The following is a 23,286-nucleotide window of genomic DNA, read 5'->3' as shown; positions in this document are numbered from 1 at the left end:
TTTAGTAGAGATGGGGTTTCACCGTGTTGGCCAGGCTAGTCTTGAACTCCTGACCTCGTGATTTGCCCGCCTCGGCCTCCCAAAGCGCTAGGATTACAGGCGTGAGCCACTGCGCCCGGCCGTTTTTTGTTTTTCTTACCATTTTTTTTTTTTGGCTGTGCCTCCTGGCTATAGTAACGTTTTGTTTTTTTTTTTGTTCGTTTGTTTTGCTCTAGTATGAAATAGAAATCCATACATATCGAGAGAAATTGACTTCTAAAGAAGAATGTCTCAGTTCACAGAAGTTGGAGATGGACCTTTTAAAGTCTAGTAAAGAAGAGCTCAATAATTCATTGAAAGCTACTACTCAGGTTTTGGAGGAATTGAAGAAAACCAAGGTGTGTTCACTTTCCTTTGCTTCATGATTTCGAATGGTTTATACAGGTGGTAGTGATTTTAATGGTATTGCATTAAATGTTTTCATTTTATTTTATGAAAGTTTTTGGTAGTCAAAAATGATGTCATTCATCAGTTCCCTGCTGAGTTATCTTAAAAAAAATCAGTGGGTGATCTACAGTCTCATAGCTTGAATAAGCTATCCATTGCCTCATGCATCCTCTCAAACTAGAGGATGTTAAAGACTTCTTGAGATAAATTTGAAGATCCAGCCACACAGCAGATGAGGGCAGGCCTCTTAAGCTATAGAAAACAGTCTGATGGGCAATTCCAAAGTCTTGAACGAGCTGTCTTCCAACTTCACTGTCACCATACTCACCCTCCTGTGGCTTATGGGGAGATCAAAGTGTGGCAGAGCACCTTGGTCAGGCAGACATGTGTGGATATTTTTCTCTTCCTCTTCATGCAAGTATCATAGAGCTTTTTTTTTTTAAGGAAGAGTGAAGGTGAACCCTAATCTCGGGATTGCTAGTCTCAAGATGGTACCACTATAATTCTACCTGGAAAAGGAGGTGTTTTGATTCCTATAGATATTTTTTGTAAGATGAATACCCACAGTGTGTAATAGTGAACCTGGGTAATAAATATCTTCCAGCAAAGGTTTTACTTAGAAGACGATTATATTTTTTAAATTTTGACATTAATTGAATATATACAAACAGAAAACTAGGTATAAATTTATTATGTTTATGGCTCTCATACAACTATCAAGGTAAAGGAAATTTACCAATTAAATACAAAGTAGTAAAATTCAAAATCACGTTAATAATTAATGATGTTCTTCTGGTACAAAATGAGATGCTGGGCTTAATAAAGGAAATAAGTAGCACTGTTGAAATAGAATTAAATGGGTCTTAATTCATTTGTGATTGGAATCAGAAGTAGCGAGTTCTGAAAGGGTAAGGTTTACTGCATCATTACTAATAAATAATTTCAAGATGAAGTATACAAAGATGAGATCCAAGCTCTAACAACTACTTGCATACGAATATGATACTGGGTTCTTCTCCATCCCCCATCCCCATTCCCCTTCCTCCTCCAGCTGCTGTTTGGTCGTCCTTTGGAAATTCATGATGCCATATCAGATGGTTTTAGAATTCTGCATTTTAAAATATATTACATAATATAATGCATATGCCATATATAATATCCCAGTGGGATCTGCTATAATATTGCATAATCAAATTCATATTTCTGCAGCAAAATGTGTGGATAGTCTCATGAGGCAGGATAAATAGAGGCTATACATACTGGGCCAGGTGTGATGACTCATGCCTAGAATCCCAGCACTCTGTGGGGCCAGGGCAGGAGGATCACTTGAGGCCAGGAATTTGAGACCAGCCTGGGCAACATAGTGAGACCCCATCTCTAAAAGAAAAAAAAAAGTGGTGGTGATAGCACGTACCTATAGTCCCAGATACGTGGGAGACTGAAGTGGGAGGATTGCTTGAGCCCAGGAGGTCATGCAGTGAGCCATGATGGTGCCACTGCACTCCAGTCTGGGTGACAGAGGGAGATCTTGTCTTAAAAATAAATAAATGAATTAATAAAGACTGTAAACACCTTTATATCTGTTCAGGTTGGGTTTTGCCTCTAAATCATTTTCATAGCTCTTTTTTTGATTTGGGAATTGTGAATAAGAATGTGAACTTGTACCACTGAGAAGTATATGAGGACACAATTCTCCCATCATTCCATTGTCTTTCTACTCGAGCCATAATACAATTTAAATTTGTATAGTGAGCTCTAATATCATTTGGCCTTCACGTGGTATAGCTAAAACAAATACCAAGGCAGGTATTGAAACTGTAACAGTGCAATTAGAAATGGGAACACAATTCTCTCATTGAGAATTTTGGACTCACCAAGAAAGTGTTCCTTGTCTGCCTGCCCAGTAATCCAGTGTGATTCCCACTGGATAAATACAGACATAGTGGGCACTTAGTATAGACATCTCAGGAACCATAGTTTATACTTGTGATACTAAGAAAGAGAATGACAAAACCACATTCTCAACTGGGGAGACTTAGGAAACTGAGTAGAGAAGGTGAATGGTTTTGTGCATCTTTAGATGTTTTGTATTGAATCTAATAATTCTTAAATTTACAGTATATGAATCTTATATCTCATAATTATTTTCCATATACTTATAAAAGAAATTCAAGTTTTAAATGGAATTACTTTCATTTTGTAGATGGACAATCTAAAATATGTAAATCAGTTGAAGAAGGAAAATGAACGTGCCCAGGGGAAAATAAAGTTGTTGATCAAATCCTGTAAACAGCTGGAAGAGGAAAAGGAGATATTGCAGAAAGAACTGTCTAAACTTCAAGCTGCACAGGAGAAGCAGAAAATAGGTGGGTGTTAACTGGGGCACATCAGCTAGCCAGCACTCTTTTCCAATAGTGGAATAACACATGGTGTGCGTGCTTAGGAACTATTTTTAGTGCTGTGCTCTATTACTGAGTGCTGATTTTTTACCATTAATCCATTTTCCAATTTCTGAATTTTGTGCTTATCTTGGGATCATTATAGAACTCAGAATGAAGCCTTTTTTTGTTTTGGTTTTAAGACAGGGTCTTGCTGTGTCACCCAGACGGGAGTACAGTGGTGCCATTATGGCTCATTGCAGCCTCAACCTCCAAGGGATCCTCTCACCTCAGCCTCCCGAGTAGCTGGAGCTATGTAGGCAGGCGCCACCACGCCCGACTAATTTTTTTATTTTTTGTAGAGACAAGGTTTTTCCATGTTGCCCAGGCTGGTCTTGAATTTCTAGGCTCAAGCAATCTGCCCACCTCGGCCTCCCAAAGTGCTGGGATTACAGGCAGGAGCCACCATGCCTGACCCGAATGAAGCCATTTTGAAATAGAATTATCGAATCTTCTGTTCTATAAAACATGCAAAAAAAACATGGTGGTACCTTTTGCTCATGAGCCATTCTAAGAAGAGTTTTTCATGTTGATGTTCAGTTGCGTGGTTTCTTTGTCAATAGATTGGCATCAGAGTTGGCTTTGGTAATTTATAAATAGCTGATTCTGGTTATCCTCAGTCTGTTGTATGGGTCAACTAAAGGGAACGGGTGAGGGTGGGAGGCATATTTTTAGTTGTGTGGGAAAATAGAAAAGGAAAGAAATGATAACTCTCATTGTCACTTTTATCCACTTATGCCCCTGGAGTGCCATGTGCTTACTGTATGGATAGATGATGACAAGCATAATCTGACTGGCTTCCCTGGTCTGTAGCGTGGCAGGGTGTGGGTCAACAGTCTTCCCTGTTGGAAACAGTGCTCAGGGTAGATTGGGGCTTCAGGGGATTTTTCTAATGGATTTAATAACACCCATGGCAGCTACAAGTTGACCAAGATTCCCACCTTTATAGTGTTCCCCTAAACCCTTGTTCATCAGACCCTGCCTTGTCTTCAAATACTTTCAGAGGTTTTTTGGAATTTGCCTGATCATTTGTTAGAATCTTGTCTCCCAAAGCCATACAACAGAAGCTTCATAATCTTTACTGACTTCTGTTCACCCACTTATGGTAGACAGAATGGACTGGGGAAAATAAGGATGTAAAAAATGGATTTATTTAATTGCACATAACTGGCGCTACAAGAAGGTTTAGTGAGTTTACTGAAATACGAGTTTGAGATTTTGGTGGGTTTTATTTAAGCTGTCCCAAGGAATGTCACAGGACTAGAATATCTACCTTGATGTGATATGATACCTCCCAAACAAAAGTTGTTTGAACTATAAGAACATATACTGTTATATCTCCCCTACCCCTTCAAAAAAAATCAAAGAAAGAACACGTCTAAGATTGTCTGCTTCACGATGCCCATTGTTAACTAGAGAAGCGTCAAGTCACACATGATGTGTTGCTTTACTTTGGACAGGTACTGTTGTGGGTACCAAGGTCAATGAATTAACAACTGAGATCAAAGAACTGAAAGAGGCTCTTGAAGAAAAAACCAAGGAGGCAGACGAATACTTGGATAAGTACTGTTCCTTGCTTATAAGCCATGAAAAGTTAGAGAAAGCTAAAGAGATGTTAGAGACACAAGTGGCCCATCTCTGTTCACAGCAATCTAAACCAGATTCCCGAGGGTCTCCTCTGCTAGACCCAGTTGTTCCAGGACCATCTCCAATCCTTTCTGCTGCTGAAAAGAGGTTATCATCTGGCCAGAAAAAAGCTTCAGGCAAGAGGCAAAGGTCCAGTGGGATGTGGGAGAATGGTAGAGGACCAACACCTTCTACCTCAGAGACCTTTTCTAAAAAAAGCAAGAAAGCAGTCATGAGTGGTATTCACCCTGCAGAAGACACAGAAGGTACTGAGTTTGAGCCAGAGGGACTTCCAGAAGTTGTAAAGAAAGGTATGCCTAATTTTAAAACAAAATTATTTGTGTTCTTTTGAAATTCCGTATAATGGTTCACATATAAAAAGACAAAAGTATTTGCTTTTTTACATTATTGTGCAATAATCTCATTGATGTTCATAAACAATAGTCTGCTTTTAAATGGATGAGGCATATATTTTCCTCTGGGATCTCATTATTTGTGTCGTATTAACAAAAGAGCTGGTAGATTGGTAAAATGACTGTCTAAAATCTGTTTAGAATTTGTTATTTGAATGCTGAAAAAAATCATTAAATCAAGGACGCCCTTCAGGGTTTCCTACCCTTTGGTCATGTCTGACCTAGCTAGCAGGTGAGCTGGAGGGTCCACCCTGTGATGCTGGCCCCCTGGCTGGAGCCACTGACTACACTTTGTTTTGTTTTTTTAAACTTGGTTTTCTCCCAAGTCTGGCCCAAGGACTGGTGCCAGTCTAGGAACTGTTTGTTATTGGTTCCTGACTGAAACAATGTATTGTAATTAAGTAGGACTTTAGAAATTTTATAGCAACTTGATATTTTGTAACATCCAAGCACAGATCATTTTTTCTATTGATTTGTTCTCATTATATTATACAAAAATACTATTCCACAGCAGATTGGAAATTCTTTCACCCCCCTCCGCCCCCAAATATCTAAACTGATTCTTTGCCAGAGATGGTTTGAAAAGCATTGTTCTGAGTAACTCTAGCCCCAAAATAGTTATCTATCTCTCACTGGTAATTTTATATGTAGTTAAAGTGTGAAAAACAAAATCAAATGCTGCTTTAGTTAGCCCTGAATGCAGTTCTGGAGTGTGTGTTGATACATTAACTCTTAGTATCCCTGGGATTGACTTTCTTTCCTGGGTCATCAAAAGTCACGTCACTTCCTTCTATGGAAAGAGACCACGTGAGTGACTGTGAAATCACCTTTAGGAAGGTTTCTCTCCTCCCACCTACATGAGAGTGCTCGCCTGAAGTAGCTGTTACCATTTTACACTTTCCCCCTTTAAACAAGCACTTGCCTTTCTTTTATATATATATTTTATTTTTCCATTGTACTGTCCTTTTCCCCAACCCAATTTTACAATAAGGCCTGCTGGCATTCTTTAGATCTTAGAAAAATGTAAAGTAAAACATCCATGTAGAAGATAGAAGCAGAAAAAACTTTTTCTGTGTAGTATTATTTTCCCCTTCTTCTCCCATTGTTATTTTCTATGTTTCTAATAAGAGAAAACCTGTTAGTTACTTGATTCAATTTGGTGACTCCCAGAGCAACTGTGAAGTGTAGTCCATTGACCAAAGTGGCTAGGACAAAGTATTTTTTGGAGTTTACACTATCCTTGTTAAAACCACCTAATGAATATCTTTTCCATTGTAGATAGAATTGGACCTAGCAGCGCTGACAGTTAGCTTTTTTGCCCTTAGGGTTTGCTGACATCCCGACAGGAAAGACTAGCCCATATATCCTGCGGAGAACAACCATGGCAACCCGGACCAGCCCCCGCCTGGCTGCACAGAAGTTAGCGCTATCCCCACTGAGTCTCGGCAAAGAAAATCTTGCAGAGTCCTCCAAACCAACAGCTGGTGGCAGCAGATCACAAAAGGTAAACTACCATCAACATCCCTCTACTGTTTGAGATCCAGAAAATTGCAGTGATTACTTGGGTGAGGATTGGACACTGTACTCCCTGATTCAGGAGCCCTTTCAAAAAGTCTGACCTTCTTGGTGTGGTGTAAGTCAGTCAGTAGTGAGCAAGTGACCGGGTGAGCATTACAGTATCAGGGTACATGATCTCATCCTTGAGTCAACAGGCCATTTATACGTAGTTTGATGGAAAATGGCATTGTTACATTAAAAACTCACTGGATTTCTAAGAAAGTTTCAGGTGTTACTGATGAAGGATTTGAAGAGGTAATTTTCCTTTTGCCACTGGTATTAGTTTCAAACTTTACTCTCACTTATCTGCCCCCAGCTGTGAATTTTTTTATTGTTTTTATTAATTCTTTATTTTAAAAAAGGAAGCACATATTTCAATAGATATCTAACGAAAGGAACTCTGTTTATGGATTTCTTTCTCTATTTTGATTGTTGAGGATACAACAGGATCTTAGTGACCTCTGTGCACCCTACAACGTCCCAGAAGATGTTATGTAGAGCATAGAGAATATTTGCTTAACAGATCTTTATTCCTGTTACTATGATCCATACCAGCAGCTACCATTTAAGTATGCATAGTATATGCATTGTATTTATCTTTCTCATTTTATTGAACTCTCACAGTAAGTGGTATTATAAAAGAGTGAAGATCGTGAGGCTCATAAAGATTTAACCTCCCAGTGTGAACCCCTGCTTCCTCTCAACTCCACAGTCTTGATCTTTCTACGATACCAGTGTTTGTCAGACTGGGGACTAGGAATATTTTTGCAAGTTGCTGGAATAGCTTCAAAGAGTTTGAACAGTCTGTGATTTTACCTTGATTGCTCACTTGTCAGAGTTTGATCAAGTATGCGATCTGATAACCTTGAGCCAGAAAACAAAGCTTTGAAAGTGTAATAACCCCTATTTGTGTAATGTGATAATTCCTAAGTGAGCAAACATGTTCTTAGGATTTGGGATATGAACCAAATATGAACACATTGGTGGTTACATGTGGGAGATCTAAAGAGTATAATATATTTAGATTTCTTAATCTGAACATCACAACAACAGATTTGCAAATTTATTTTTGTTGATGTATAAGAGCTATAAGCATTAAGGAGTTATACTTAGTAATGAATTTGTTCATAATATACATTATAATAAAGTTTTTATTCAAGTATGAAGAAGAATGATCTGAGATTTTCTTTCACTGAAGTGGACCCATTTGTTACTCTTATTAGAAATATTCTACCATTTTCTGCAATTTTTTCTCCCCTCCCCTACCAAATTCTCTCTCTCACTCACGTTTGGATTTAATTTTTGCATGCTGCCAACAACAAAATACTGAAGTATATACTGGAGAATATATATTTAATATACTGAATGTACTGACTTTCCAATGAACATGAGAACAGCTTCTCCTTTAAGCAACTAGTGTCTCTAAACAGTGGAGCTACCAAACTTGTCCAAAGCTGCCAACTACAAGATATCTACTGGATACTGGATACAGGAGGAGTCAGGTTTAGGGTCCTGATATGGGCCATACCATTTTCTTAGAAGGGTAACTGGGAGCCACCCTTTCCCAAACCTCAGTAAAAAGTAACATCCATTCCTGTTGTCTCACACTTATGGAGATCAAATGAAGTATTTGTCCTACTCTCTTGGAACAGAAAACCATGACATACAGCTGGTACTCTGTGCCTCCACTCTTTTTAGGTAACTCACTTTATTGTAATCTCTTGTTTAAGTATCTGTGTTCTGATTTACAATCTGAGTTCTGTGAGGTTACTGATTACATCTATAGTTTATGTCTAATGCAGTGTCTGAGATTCAACAAATACTCAATGAATGAATGAATGGAACTGTGAATGTCCTGAAGTGATTGCATTAATAGATGTTTATAAAGGCATGCTAGGAAATGGTCTTATGAAATCATCACGAGTCATTTTTTTTTCTTTTGTGAAGAACTGAGGATGAAAGCAGTTTGCATGTGGCCTTCAGACTTACTATCTAGGAAAAAGAGCTTTGCACGCTAGGGGGCCTGCTCTCCTCACTCCTGTTGAATTTGCTGAGTAGGGAGTAGTAACCATGGTTTCTGTAGATTTTGTTCAGTGCATTAGCTACATGCTGTTCAGTAGGCACCAGCAGTTATGAATTGCTAAGCAATGTTGTGCACTTGCAAAAGTGGAGGGGGGCCTTTTGAGAGCAGTTGTAAGAGACTTCATGATTAGATTCAAACTCTTCAAAACCTAGCCCAGTAATTTTTAATTTAATTCAGCCTTCTCTGAGTCGCCCTGTAAAATGCTTGCTGCCTCATCTTTTAAACGTATTTCATCACTTAGTTTGAAAAATCTAGAACAAGGTATTATTTCCCAAAGCAGTTGCTTAGAAACTCAGGGTTGTGAGTTCTCCTTTGAGGTAACTGGCTGGGTGATGAGAGACAGTTTCCTAGGTCATTTAGCAAGACCTTTAGTGACATCTGACAAGTTCAAAGGGGAAAAAATGGGCAAAATGCACATTAGGTAAGGATCATTCTCTATTATGTCACTGGGATGGATAAGCTCAGGAACCCCCCGTTTGTTGGGAACAAGGGAGACAGCAATTGTAGACCTGATCTCCTGAACCTGGGCTTTGCGATCAGTTCCGGAGGACCGGCTAGTAAGCTGTAGAGCCCATCATGGATGGTGGATGTTAGTTTTGTGGGGGTCTTGCATTTTTTTCCTACTTGTGAGGGTCATTTTCACTGAACTATCTGCATATTTGCCCTCTCCCTATTACAATTGCAGAATCATTTATAAGACAATTAGAGTATGCATGCATGCACTATTTTTTTTTCCTCTTTTGTGTTATTCTAGGAGGATGTACTATCTTAATAAATTAAATACTTGGTGAATTTGACTTTGTCTGGTTAGAGACCATTCTGAAGTTAACTAACCAACAGGAGAGTCAAATCCACAGTTTAAATTCTGATCACAACTACAGTGTCTTCAATTTAGTATCAGAAATTGAGTCTAGAGGGGAGAAGCCAAAAAGAGTGGACATTAGCCATTTGATTGGGATAAAGAGTCTTACAGGCCCAAACTTTCTATTTCCTATGGGGTATCTGTCTCTTTTCTCTTTTAAATGGCAAACCTACAGATTTGTTTCTTGTACATCTGGTGGGTTCCAGGGAAACCTTGTCTTTGGAATCACTATTTCTCTTTAAAAAAAAAAAAAGTACCAGCAAAACTCTGTTTTATTTTTTTCCTTCAACTTTCCATGGATGGTAATTTTCCATGAAGTCCTGACCTTCCAAGGCTGTGTCTTTTCAGTGTCCTGGACACACTCTGAGGGAAAAGTGAGCTTTCCTGGGATTTGATCTGTTGGCCGGATTTACTATGTTTCATGTAATGAAAAGTATTTAACTCCTTTTTTCAAACCACATGCTTCCTATGGAAAGAATATAAATGGGAAAATAATTTTCATTCCCTTTTCTTCTTGCATCAGAAGGAGATCCCTGGAAGTCAGTTGCTGAGGGAGTGTCTGTCACGTAGTTACTTCTCAGCGTCTGTGCTGGACACAGATCCTTGTGTCCATTATGCAAGAGGCCCTTCTCCTTTCTCTTTGAAAAATCTTCCTATTTGAATCTTCCACTCTTGCCTTTAACTTTGGTTAGGTGAAACTTTCCTATACTTCATTTTTCTTGCTCTTTTTTCTCTTTTTTGACCCTGTATCTTTTTTCACTACTATATAAATTTCATTTTTTTGTTTTGTTTGTTTTTTTAAATCTTGCTGTGTCCCCCAGGCTGGAGTGCAGTGTCACTATTGCAGCTCACTGTAGCCTCAAACTCCTGGGCTCAAGCGATCCTCCTTCCTCAGCCTCCTGAGTAGCTGGGATTATAGATGTGAGCCACTAAGCCTGACCCAATTTCAAAAAATCTTCACTCACCAGCTCACCAGTTACCTCACCCTCTCATCTACTTAAAGTCTCAAATTTTCTGAGATATCTTTTTCTCTTAAAAGGCAGGATGTTTGAGAGGGGATTTATTCTTCTGGACTTTATTGTGAGATAGCTGTCTTTCTACTCTAGTCCAAATTCAATATGGAAACAACCAGCCACAAAGGGAGAATGATTAAAATACCCTGAACAGGTCCTCAGTCATTTTAAAATTTTCCACCCTGTGGAGGTAGTATTACTCATTTGGGTTATACTTGTTTTAAACCACAGGAATGGCTATTTAGGACAACGGAGGCAGGTTTTTCACTTAGGAATTCATTAGACGTGTACCATGTGGTCAAGCATGTTGTGGGCACTAGAGATACGTAGGTAAATAGGGCATAGTCTTTGCCATTAGAGGTGCCATGGGAAGTCTGATGACTTTAGTTAGAGATTGTCCCTGATATCCTCCTGACTTGTCTGTTAGGTGGGGCCTGTTCTCAGGGAAGAGGAAATACTACAATTATATATAACTCCTAGAGAAGAAGAACTTAATTTAAAACTTAGTGACATAGTGCTTTATTTTTCATGTTGTGGAAATGTGAGTGTGATTGAACCTCTAACAGAGATGTTTGTATTGCAGGTCAAGGTTGCTCAGCAGAGCCCAGTGGATTCAGACACCATCCTCCGAGAACCCACCACGAAATCTCTCCCGGTCAATAATCTTCCTGCGAGAAGTCCGACTGACAGCCCCAGAGAGGGCCTGAGGGTCAAGCGAGGCCGACTCGCCCCCAACCCCAAAGCTGGACTGGAGCCCAAGGGCAGTGAGAACTGTAAGGTCCAGTGAAGACACTTTGTGTGTCGGTACCCCTGGGAGGCGCCAGTCATTGAATAGATAAGGCTCTGCCTACAGGACTTTTCTTTAGCCAGGGAGAGCTTTATCAGTGAGGAGAAAACAATTCCTTAGAAGTCTTGAATATATTGTACTGTTTAGATCTCCCATGTGTAAGTATTGAAAAAGTTTGGAAGCACTGATCACCTATTAGCATTGACATTCCTCTACTGTAGTGTAAATAGTATAAAGCTATGTGTATAAAGCTTTTTGGTAATATGTTACAATTAAAATGACAAGCACTATATAACAATGTCTTTGTATGTGGATTTTACACTAAAAAAATGCAGAACACATTTTATACTTCCAATTAACAGCTCCTAGGAAAATGTAGACTTTTGCTTTATGATATTGTATCTGTAGTATTAGGCATGGAATAGTTTTGGATCAGGAATTTCTCAGAGCTGAGTAAAATGAAGGAAAAGCGTGTTACATGTTTTTAAGGAAAACATGCACACATATACATGTAGGAGTGTTTATCTTTCTCTTGCAATCTGTTTTAGACATCTTTGCTTATGTAACCTGTACATATGTGTGTGTGGTTATGTATTTATTTCCAATTAGGGCTGCAGCGTTCCTAGAGGTGTGCTATACCATGTGTCTGTCATTGTGCTTTTTTCTGTTTTTAGACCAATTTTTTACAGCTCTTTGGTATGCATTCTCGTATCTGGTGATGTATTAACATGTAGCCTTTGTTTTCTAATAAAATAGTCACCTTTGTTTTCTGTAAGAGTGATTCCTAAGTGTAAAGGTATTACGAATATTGGTACTATTTCTTGCTAACTACAACAGCCTCTTATACAAGTAAAAATGTTTGAACGAATGATACAGATCTTTAAACAAACGATCCTAGCATATTTAGTTGTATTAAAAGACACAATTTGGAATATGGGTCATAAGGAGTATGTGGGAATATAAGACGTCCAGCCCAGTGCCTCCTACATTCTGTGTCCCCATTAAACCACATCATCAAGGATACAGGTATGTCGTGTTTCCTGGCTTACTTATTGATGATAACAGAGTTTTGAAAGCATGCAGGCATTATGAGCCATGTCAGATCCAAAAACACTTGAACAAGTTCTTGCATCTTTGAATCAGGGTAAAAAAGTTTCCTAGGACATGCGCTAGTAAAAGATCATTTGTTCTTGGCTTTCAGTCCAGATTGATGCACAAACCTCGATAAGCACCATCATTTATATTTAAAAGTTGTCCTTTGCAAGGTGGCCTCTGTTGTTGGATAATGCTTCAATAATATTAAGCTACTTAGTATTCATCAGCTGAAAGTGATATCCTGACTTTCCTCTTGTTTCTTCAGTTGCTTGGAGTTGAGGTCTGGTGCAATATCCTCACCATAAATCATCCCAGGGCCACCATGTGCTCAAGGGCATGACCCCAAGCAGACATTGTTGGGATTAAGCCATCAGCTTTATTGGCTGTCTCCAGCGACTGGAAGATTCCACTGAGTAGGCTTTGCTGGGTAGCGTCATGGGTCCTTGAAAGCATCTCTTCGTTTGTTCCTAGGTGTGCCATAGCTGCTGCTCTTATTACTTGGATACTAGCCTTTTTTTTTTTTTTTTTTTTTTGATACGGAGTCTTGCTCTATTGCTAGGCTGGAGTGCAGTGGCATGATCTCGGCTCACTGCAAACTCCGCCTCCCAGGTTCATGCCATTCTCCTGCCTCAGCCTCCCAGGTAGCTGGGACTACAGGCATGTGCCACCACGCCTGGCTAATTTTTTTGTATTTTTAGTAGAGATGGAGTTTCATCATGCTGGCCAGGCTGGTCTCGACCATTTTTATAATTGTAGAGAATTGTTCAAAATCTTGTAAGTGGACAGCCACGACATTATTCTTTTCCTCAAGATAACAATACTGTATGTTCTGCTATGAGCTGAGCTGCATATGGGATGAAAAGTAGACATGCTACTGTTCCAAATTTGAAGTACCTTATAAACCAGTTGAGTCATGAGTGAGATTCCTGCTGACAAATCATATGGGAAAATGAATCAAGTTCAGAGATCTGGGAATCAGATTCTCATCTGTACAATGAGGAGCTTGGTTGAGATGATTCTTTTACCATAAATGTTGTATAAGAGCTGAAATGGACCTTTGTGTTACTGGGAGTTGCTGGCAGTCTAAGGGGACTGCATCTTCAATAAGAAAGAAATAGAAACCAAACTTTAAATGTAGCCTGATTTCTATTTCTTGAGACACTCCTCCCCTCACCCTCTCACTTGCCTTCTTTGAGATTTATTTGTGATTTTTCTCATTTGATCCCAGTTTATTTATTTTGTTGGGCCTACTAAATTTTCGCAGATTTGTTTGCACCTGGGAAGAAGTTGGGGCACTTCTTCCTGGGGACCCCCTAACTCAAGGAGGGGAGACCTCTTCCACCTTCCAACTGGTTTGAGTCTGCAAACGTTTCTAACTTTTTTTTAGCATGACTCAACACCAATTGTTATTTTAGAATTTCCAGGTTCTTCCAGAATCCTTCAGGCTGTGGGCAATATGTCATGAAAGAAATTTAAATAGTAAATAAACTGATGAGTTCTTGTAAGCCATAGGTTTATTGCACCACAGTCAGAAGTTGCACTGATCATTAGCATGTTTTTCATATTTCTCTTCTGTAGTTAAGGAGGGGGATACAATTATTTTGAAGAGGACAGTAAGTACCTAAAATTGTTAACTACCACTTGGTAGTTGAGTATGTGCTCTCCCGCTTCTGTTCACATAAGCGGTCTTCTCTTTGAAGGGGAAGGGGTTGTATGCTAATTCACTGAGGAGAGAAGAGAGCCTTGAGTGCTTCAGAAGAGCCTGGCTATTCTCATTTGAAAAGTCTGAGGACTTGAAGCTGCCGTCCTACCCGCATGCCCCAGCTATGTATCTGATGCTACTACTCACTTTAGCTTTGGCTCAACTACTTAAAATACTGGATGGAAAGTCTTAAATTTTACAAGGTATTTTCATGTGTGCTGAAGCTTTCACCTTTGTGAGGTAAGAGACAGAGGTCAAACTTCTCACTCATAGGCCTGGGGAGATCTTGCTTAATGATAATTGTGTGTCTCCGTGCAGCCTTGCAAAATGAAGATTATCCTCATCAAACAGAAGATAAAATAGGCTTAGAGTATTTGGCCCAGGAAGTAGCAGAGTTGAGTTTCAACCTCAGCTTTGCAAATACAACGCCCATTCTCTTTCTTGTTTATCCTGCCGCTTCTCTGGAAGCAGGCTTTTCCAGGATAATTCTGATAGTATAGATAGATTTTCAGAGGATATTAAGTAGCTTTTCCACTTTCTATGTGCAATGGCAATGAAGATATCTAGGCTGTCTGCATCTGATTTGGGTTACCTTACATTTAATTTCAAAAATGTAAAATGGGACTAGCTATACATTTTAACTACTAAAAGTTGTCTACTAACTAAAAGTTGTCTACTAACTGAATACATAAGCATTATTTATGTAGAGGTAAATCCTTTCAAAGAGTCTTTTTTTTGGCAATTCAACAAAGAAACCCCATTAGAAAGTGGGCATGAACAGACACTTCTCAAAGGAGACATAGAGGTGACCAACAAAGATGAAAAAATGCTCAACATCACTAATCAGAGAAATACAAATCAAAACCACAGTAAGACACCATCTCACACCAGTCAGAATGGGTATTATTAAAACATCAAAAATTAACATGCTGGCAAGGTTGTGGTGAAAAGGGAATGCCTATACAGTGATGGTGGGAATGCAAATTAATTCAGCCACTCTGGAAAGTGGTTTGGAGATTTCTCAAAGAACTTAAAATAGAACTACCATTCTACCCAGCAATCCCATTACTGGGTATATAGCCAAAGGCAGATAAATCATTCTGCCAAAAAGACAAATGCACTCCTATATTCATTACAGCACTCTTCACAATAGCAAAGACATGGAATCAACCTAGGTGCCCATCAATAGTGGACTGGATAAAGAAAATGTGCTACATATACCCCATGGAATACTATGATGCCATAAATAAAAATTAAATCATGTACTTTGCAGCAACATGGATACAACTGGAGGTCATTATCCTAAGCAAATTAACTCAGGAAACCAAATGCCACAGGTTCTCACTTTTACATGGGAGCTAAATATTGGGTATACATGGACATAAAGATGGGAACAATAGACACTGAGGACTACTAGATGGGGGAAGGAAAAAGGGGGGACCAAGAGCTGAAAAACTATTGGGTGCTATGCTCACTACTTTGATGATGGGATCGGTCATACCCCAAACCTCAGCATTATGAGATATACCCATGTAACAAACCTGCACATGTACTGCCTGTATCTAAAAAGTGGAAATTGTATATTTAAAGAAGTTTGGTTTGGAAAACCAAGTACAAAATATTTCAAATACAAATGTTTAATATAATGTAGACATTAAAAGTGAAAGGTGTCAAAATGCCTTGGGGTCCCATTTGACCTTGGACAAATTACTTAATTCTCTGTACCTCAGTTTCTTCCTTCCTACCTTCCTTCCTTCCTTCCTTCCCTTCCTTCCTTCCCCTTCCTTCTTCCTTCCTTCCTTCCTTCCTTCTCCTTTCCCTCCCCTCCCCATCCCCCTTCCCTTCCCTTCCCTTCTCCCTCCCTCCCTTCCCCCTTCCCCCTCCCTCCCTCCCCCTTCCCCCTTCTCCCTTCCCCCCTTCTCCTCCTCCCTGTCCCCTCCCTTCCCCTCCCCTTCCCTCCCTTCCCCTCCTGCCCTTTCCTTTCTTTCTTCTCTTATTTTCCTTCCCTCCCTCCCTCCCTCCTCCCTCCCTCCCTCCCTCCCTCCCTCCCTTCCTTCCTTCTTTCCTTCTTTCCTTCTTTTCTTTCTTTCTTTCTTCTTTTTTTTTGCCAGAGTCTTGCTCTGTTGCCCAGGCTGGAGTGCACTACTATAATCTTGGCTCACTGCAACCTCCACCTCCTGGGTTCAAGCAATTCTCCTGCCTCAGCCTCCCTAGTAGCTGGGACTACAGGAGTGCACCACCATGCCAGGCTAATTTTTGTATTTTTAGTAGAGATGGGGTTTCACCATGTTGGCCAGGCTGGTCTTGAACTCCTGGCCTCGGTTGATCCACCTGCCTTGTCTTACCAAACTACTGGGATTACAGGCATGAGCCACCATGCCTGACCTCAGTTTCTTTATTGTTAAAATTAGATATAAATAATAATACCTCTTGGAGTTGTCATGATGATTAATTTGTTAATACTTTACACTTATGATTTTACACTCAAAAGAATGTTGGTTATTCTGTACAGAGATAATTACACATAATTTCTTTCAGGTCAAGTTCTGATCTGAAATCTTCACTAATGTCAATACCATAATGCTTACTTTGCAAATGAGTTTAATCACTATAGATTTGCACATATCATTCAATTAATGATCTTGCAAATGAACCATTCACAGGTTTTTAGCTTTTGTTTGCTTGGGTCATTTAAAATATCTAAAGAAAACAGTCACTACAATTTTATTTACAAATGGGTTGTGCTCCTGAAGTACAAATATAAATTAGTTGTTTGGAACTCAGAATACATTTCCTTGTAGAAACAACATTGTAAGTTGTGCCTAAGTTTAAGCCCAGGAAGCCAAGTTAGCTCTTACTATGTTAAAATGACAATTAAGTTTATTTCAACCATATGGAACCTTCACTGATAACATTGTTTCTTTGGAAAAGTGTAGTTTTAAGAATAAAGTTGCCATAAACTCAATTTTGTACCCCTCACCTGTCTTCCCGATGTATCCCACTCTTTCCTTTCCATTTTGTGGTACTGGACAGGAATGGTTTAGCAGTCTCAGGATGGAGAAATCGAGATGTAGAGTCCTGTCCACCACATTTCTAGACCAGCAGCTGCTCCCAGTCTGAAAGGGAAAGTGATAGTTTTTATATTGATTCTAATGCTGCAGGAAATGCCAGTTTTATGTAATGTTGGTGTATTTGTGTGTGTAAATTTAAGTGGTTTGTTAAACTACATAACATTTTGATGTTTTAGAAAATCACAAGGAAATACACATCGCCAAGCTTCGTACACTTTTGTTGACTTGCAAGTTGACTTCCAGCCCCCAAAATTTCCACCAGCCTCTGTCTCCTCAGTTCAAAGATGGTGGCAGATGAATAAGATTACTATACTTTGTTATTCCTCCTTTTCTAGGATGTCTTGAGGATGAGCAGAGAATAATGTATAAAAATACCCTATTTGCCAAACCAAATGCTTGACATTTCAAATGCTTTATCTCATTTGATATTTAATAATCCTGTCAAGTGGGTCCTAATTTAAGAAGGGACCCAATGAGGTTAAGTTTGTGTCAAAACAAAACTGAGGGCTCTAGTCTTGGACCGCAGCACAAAGTTCTTCATATATGACCGTACACTTTCCCAGTAGAGAGTAAAGGGATTTGATCTAGGAAGAAAACTACCAGCCTGGCAGGTTCTTTTCAAAACCTAATTCTGAGCTCAATAGGGGAAGTTTCCTCCTATTAGGGCTTAGGTCCACTCCACACCTAAGGAAAATTTGCTTCATTTAACCTTTTGATTTGGCATCCAGGTTCCTAGCAAAAATTACACTGTTGTAATAATAAGAAATTTTGCTTCTCCTACTTTTGTTTTCTCCAACACTGCTTTTGCAAGAGTATGGAAAATTGAGCAGCTTTATACAGTTACAGACTTTCTAGTGAAACATTGGGATATTTCTGAGTTTTAAATGTGAGCAGATCCTCTTGGTGTTGAAATCACAGCTGTGTTATCTAACAGAGCATTTGCTGGCCGGGTGCCCACTCCCTCCTGCTAGACTCTGACTCCTTGGGCAGTTCACATGAGGGTGCTATTTGTCCTGGATACCATCTGTTTGTTGTTTTAACGATCATCTTCTTGGATTTAGACCAGCAAAGGGTCATGAGGGTGCCCTGTGTTCACCCACAATGCTTTGTTCCCTCTGTGCTATTTATGCACAGCCTACATTGTATGCCTACACAGAGGCATGGTGGTCACTTTCCTTGGAACCATAAACAGGTGGGGAAGGAAAGAAGTGCCAGTGCTCTGGTTTGTAAACAGGTGTGGTGAGTGTGGAGATGATTTTCCTTCCAGAAAAGCCAAGGCTTGACCATATCCTTGAGCTACATCTTGGCTTTCCCCAACTAGTTTTTTCAGAGGCTGGACATTCAACCTATGAGACCATCAGAGGCTCAATCCATATAGAAACAGCAGATGTTCGTGGACTTGCATATAGCCTATTTTAATGGCAGGACAAATAGATGGAGGATACCCATTATTCCTAGAATTTAAAACAAGTTCTTATTGAGATTTACTGCAAATTCTGCCTACCAATCTGTTCATATGAAAACCAGAAGCCCAAGTTACATCCTAAATCTTGTTCCTACATGTGTAGCAAAATTAGATTATTTCCCCCTTGAGATTGTCATAAACTCATTTAAGAAGAGAATATGTTGGTTTGGAAGCATCTCATACTGATTTCCCAAATCTGGTGTAGATTGCAGTCAATGAAGAGATGTTTTTTAAACCAAGTTCAACTATTTTTTAATTGTCCCCAGACAGAAATTTTTTTGTTGCTGTGGCAGAGATGGTGATTGCCTATCCAACGGTCACTTCTGCTTTACCCCACTATCAGATTGGGCAGCAGTTTGCTCAGGGAATATGGACCCCTTCCCAGGAAAGGATAATTAGCACAAGCCAATTATGGTAATCCCATTGTTTTTTGCCAGTGATTGGTTATGATAACCACCCTACACTGACTAATTTTAGACTAGAAATGAGGCATTTCCAAGACACTGAGGATGCTAGGTCAGAAAGATGGGAAGTAACTGGATCCTTGATAACTTTGCTAAGCTTCTGAACCAACCTTGGACTTGTCATGTCAGAAAATGAAAAACTATTTTCTAAAGCAACTTCCAGTAGGAAATCCTGTTACTTCACTCACAAACTTCCTGATCCAATTGCAAATCCTGTTTTCAGATTTTTTGTTAGTCAACATCTACTCTCTTTACCTTTTCTTTGGGTTTGGCCTGCTACTGAACAAGAGAGCCCTTGAAAACCTAGTTGCTTAATGATCTTAATTTCTCCAAGTCTTTCCTGAAAAGCAATTCTACTTAGATTGGTACAAGGCACCTGTCTGAAACCTAAATTTTACCCTCTGAAATGGACTGAGTTACACAGGGCAATAGATGAAGACAGTATACAATTTTTCAAAGCCTCTTGATTCAAACTTGATTCAAACTAGGCAATTCATTATTCTGCCTATTGTGATTTTCCTAAACATCACATAATTTAAATTATAATCACCAAAAATCCAAAATCAAATGACTTTTGGAGCGTTCATACTTCTATTATAACAATATGGTTTAATTAACTAGGTTTTTCTTATCACTTTGAAGATGAAGAAATTGAGATCTTAACTGGGAAATAGATTTTTTCTACACCCCATACCATGTCCTAAAACCTATATGCCAGCTGCCCAGAATGGTGCTTTTTAAGAAATAGAACATATGGCCAGTCAATGTGAATACTTATTTCCACATTTTCTTTTCTAGAAATGATCATTTGTGGCATTGGAAGGAGTACTAAGTTTTGATGACATTAAGAAAATTAGATCTTGAGTTCCCTGCAGGTGGAAGAGCTCTCTACCCTGCCTTCAAGACCAGGGGATATACTAGTCCCTACTAGTAGGGAAACCATGATCAGATTGCCAGCTCGGAGAGATATATGTGTGCACATGTTAATGGGATAGTCATGAAGACTGACACATGAAGTACGAATGCCCAGTGTTTATAATGGCAGCATCACAGAACCTTTCCTTCCCTCGCCAGGCTTCTCCCCAAACCAAAGCCCATGCTAAAAGCCGGCTTCTTCATGCATCCCAGGGCTTCTTTTTAGTAGTTTTCAAACACAGCAGTGTATGCCTTTTACACAATTTGGGCTTTAAGTTTTTAAAGCATATCTTTGAATAAAGCCTGTTAGAATTTTAAGACCTCCTCTTTTCTTTCTTTCTTTCTTTCTTTCTTTCTTTCTTTCTTTCTTTCTTTCTTTCTTTCTTTTTTTTTTTACTTTTGTTTTAGTTCAAGGGTACGTGTGCAGGTTTGTTATGCAGGTAAATTGCATGGTGCGGGGATGGGATTTGGTGTACGGATTATTTTGTTACCCAGGTAATAAGCATAGGCAATTTTTTGATCCTCATTCACTTCCCACCCTCCATCCTCAAGTAAGCCCTGATGTCTGTTGTTCCCTTCTTTGTGTCCATGTGTAATCAATGTTTAGTTCCCACTTATAAGTCAGAACATGTGCTATTTGATTTTCTGTTCCTATATTAGTTGGCTTAAAAGAATGGCTTCCAGCTCTATCCATGCTGATGCGAAGAACATGATTTAGTTTGTTTTTATGACTATGTAGTATTCCATGCTGTATATGTACCACATTTTCTTTATCCAGTCCACCATTCACGGGCATGTAAGTTGATTCCATAAGACCTCCTCTTTTCTTCTTCCAGACTCCTTTCCTTTATGCATAGAACTTACTTGAATTAGATTCAATTTATAAAAACCAGGGGAAAATCAGAGGATGAATATTGACCTTTCCATTTGGTTGCTTAGTATGCCCTTTAAATAACAGTGGATGGGCCCTACCATATTATTTTAGAAATAACTAACCACTTAACAGAAAGATTGGGCTTTGGAGAGAAATTTAACAGTAAGGTATTAAAGGGTTGCACCCCACTGAAGATCAAGTAGAAATACAAATGAAGAGTCTCTGCAGTGTTCATTGGAAAAGCAAAGTATCATTTTGGTCAATATAATAGTAACAGAGAACTCAGAAAATAGAAAAAAATATTGTTATCAACCCACCCCAAATCAAAAAGATATTATTTTTATCCGTAATATCAATAGTGAGAACAGGGTCTTCTAGTGTAACTTTTCATGACACATCCATAGAGAAAGGTCTTTACCGTATGGTCTTTATTTTATTTTATTTTTTTTCCTGATCAAATTGGATTTATCCCAGAAATACAAGCTTGGGTTATCACAAACCAACAAAACAAAAAATCTACTGAGACAATTCACCTAATAAATTATAAAAGAAACCCCATATGATCATCTTAGCAGGTACCAAAAAAGGATTTGATAAGTTTCAGTGCTCACTTGTGGTAAAAACTTCTAGCAAACTAGGAATAGAAAGGAAATTTATTAACCTCATAAAGAAATCAGAACTCTATAACAATCACAAAATACATCAAAAGCATTTTTTAAAAAATCAGATATAGGGGTTAAAAAAAAGCCTTTATAAATCACTGTTGATAGAATTATTTGCATAGAAAATCCAAAAGGATTTACCTTCAAATTTCTAGAATAAGTAAGGGCTTGGCAATGCTGGTGGATATATCAATATATAAAAACTAACTTCCAGGCTGGGTGTGGTGGTTCATGCCTGTAAACTCAGCACTTTGGGAGGCCGAGGCGGGCGGATCCCTTGAGGTCAGGAGTTTGAGACCAGCCTAACCAACATGGTAAAACCCTGTCTCTACTAAAAATACAAAAATTAGCCGGGCATGGTGGCGCACACCTGTAATCCCAGCTATTTGGGAGGCTGAGGCAGGAGAATCTCTTGAACCTGAGAGGCAGAGGTTGTAGTGAGCTGAGATCACGCCACTGTACTCCAGCCTGGGCAACAGAGCGAGACTCCATCTCAAAAAACAAACAAACAAAGAAAACAAAACTAACTTCAAGATCTTCACCACATGGTCTGTTGAGATAGCTGTTTACCAGGGTTTCCTCTGAGCTTTGCTTATTGTTACCTTTTAATGTCTGAAAAGATGAACATTTTAAAGAAGTCTTTGCCTTCCAGTTTTCTGTATTAAATTCTCACTTTAACTGGTTTCTAGTCTCCAAAATAAAATAAAACTGATTAAGGTAAATAAGCCAGGATTTTTTTTTCTTTTTTAAAGATTGATCTGCTTTGATACCACATCCATTTCACAAGTGATTGATAATTAATGAAAGGTGGTGATAGTCTTGGAATGGTCATAATCTATGAATGATAATCTATGAATGGTGATGGGTGAGGCAGAACTGAGAGATGATCAATGAGGAAAGAAAGAAAGCACAAAACAAGGCGGGAAGGAGGAGCACTGAGCAGATGGGAAGAGGAGGCACGGTGTGGGTAAGAAAGGAAAGCAAGGTTGGGGTGAGATATGCCTGTCCCAAATAAAGAAGCATTTGCTCTGTTCCAGTTTCAGCTCAAGAACTGGAAGTTTGATTGTCTTGCAGAGAACTGCTAATTGCAGACTGGGAAGGGAAGACGTTGGACCTCAATCTAACAGCTATTTCCTGTTAAGGGCCTTATTTTACCACTACGGACACATGGAGGCCACTACATCATTCTCCTTGGATTTCTTTCTACTCTCACCTATTTTCTGGGCACAGAAAAAAAACCCTCAGCTTATTTAAAGAGGTTAGCTTTGAACTGAAAATCAGATTAATTCAACCCAAACTCTAACCTAATAGTTTTAGCTTCTGCCACCACATTTTTGACCAGCGATGTTCTCCAGTATTGCCTTGGACCTTGTTTGGATTCTTCCACCCTAGTACTACTTAATTTTCTAAAAGAAGTTTCTCTATTATGTTCTTCATTCTGTCTTTATTCTATTCAATTTTCCACAGGCTAGGAAACAACTAGGAGGAAAGTCAAAAGATGCAGATAATCCCTAAAGGACCAAGAAAAATGACCTGTAGTCACCTTAAAATAGAAAGTATTATTTCTCTCTTTAACCTTCAAAGTCTTCCTTATCTAATTTTCCTATTTCCATATCCCTTCTCTGCTACTTTTCTGGGCAGAATTCTGAATTACCTTTGATTTCACTCTTCTATCTCCACAACCTGCTTTACAAATACATTATTCCTTATTTAAATGTTCAAAAAGATATTTTGTATCAAAGCTTATGTAAGTAACTGCTAGTTGTTCCCAACAGTGATTCTTTCTCCTCCTCCCTTCCCCTCCCTCCTCCCTCCTCCTTCCCCTTCCTCCCT

General features: G+C 39.0%; 1 protein-coding gene across 1 annotated transcript; it reads left to right on the top strand.

Moving 5' to 3' along the window:
* Positions 1–215: 215 nt before the first annotated feature.
* On the top strand, positions 216–11,980 carry LOC108528227 (centromere protein F-like; the record flags this gene model as incomplete). Its single annotated transcript, XM_017869931.1, has 5 exons — positions 216–377; positions 2,630–2,792; positions 4,325–4,801; positions 6,229–6,407; positions 11,002–11,980. Coding segments are annotated over 5 exons (1,185 nt in total), but the record flags the coding sequence as incomplete, so codon positions are not given.
* Positions 11,981–23,286: the final 11,306 nt, after the last annotated feature.

The sequence above is a fragment of the Rhinopithecus bieti genome, unplaced genomic scaffold (genome assembly GCF_001698545.2).
Source record: "Rhinopithecus bieti isolate Rb0 unplaced genomic scaffold, ASM169854v2 scaffold_1673, whole genome shotgun sequence".
Lineage (NCBI taxonomy): Eukaryota > Metazoa > Chordata > Mammalia > Primates > Cercopithecidae > Rhinopithecus > Rhinopithecus bieti.
This window is presented reverse-complemented; position numbering and strand designations above follow the sequence as displayed.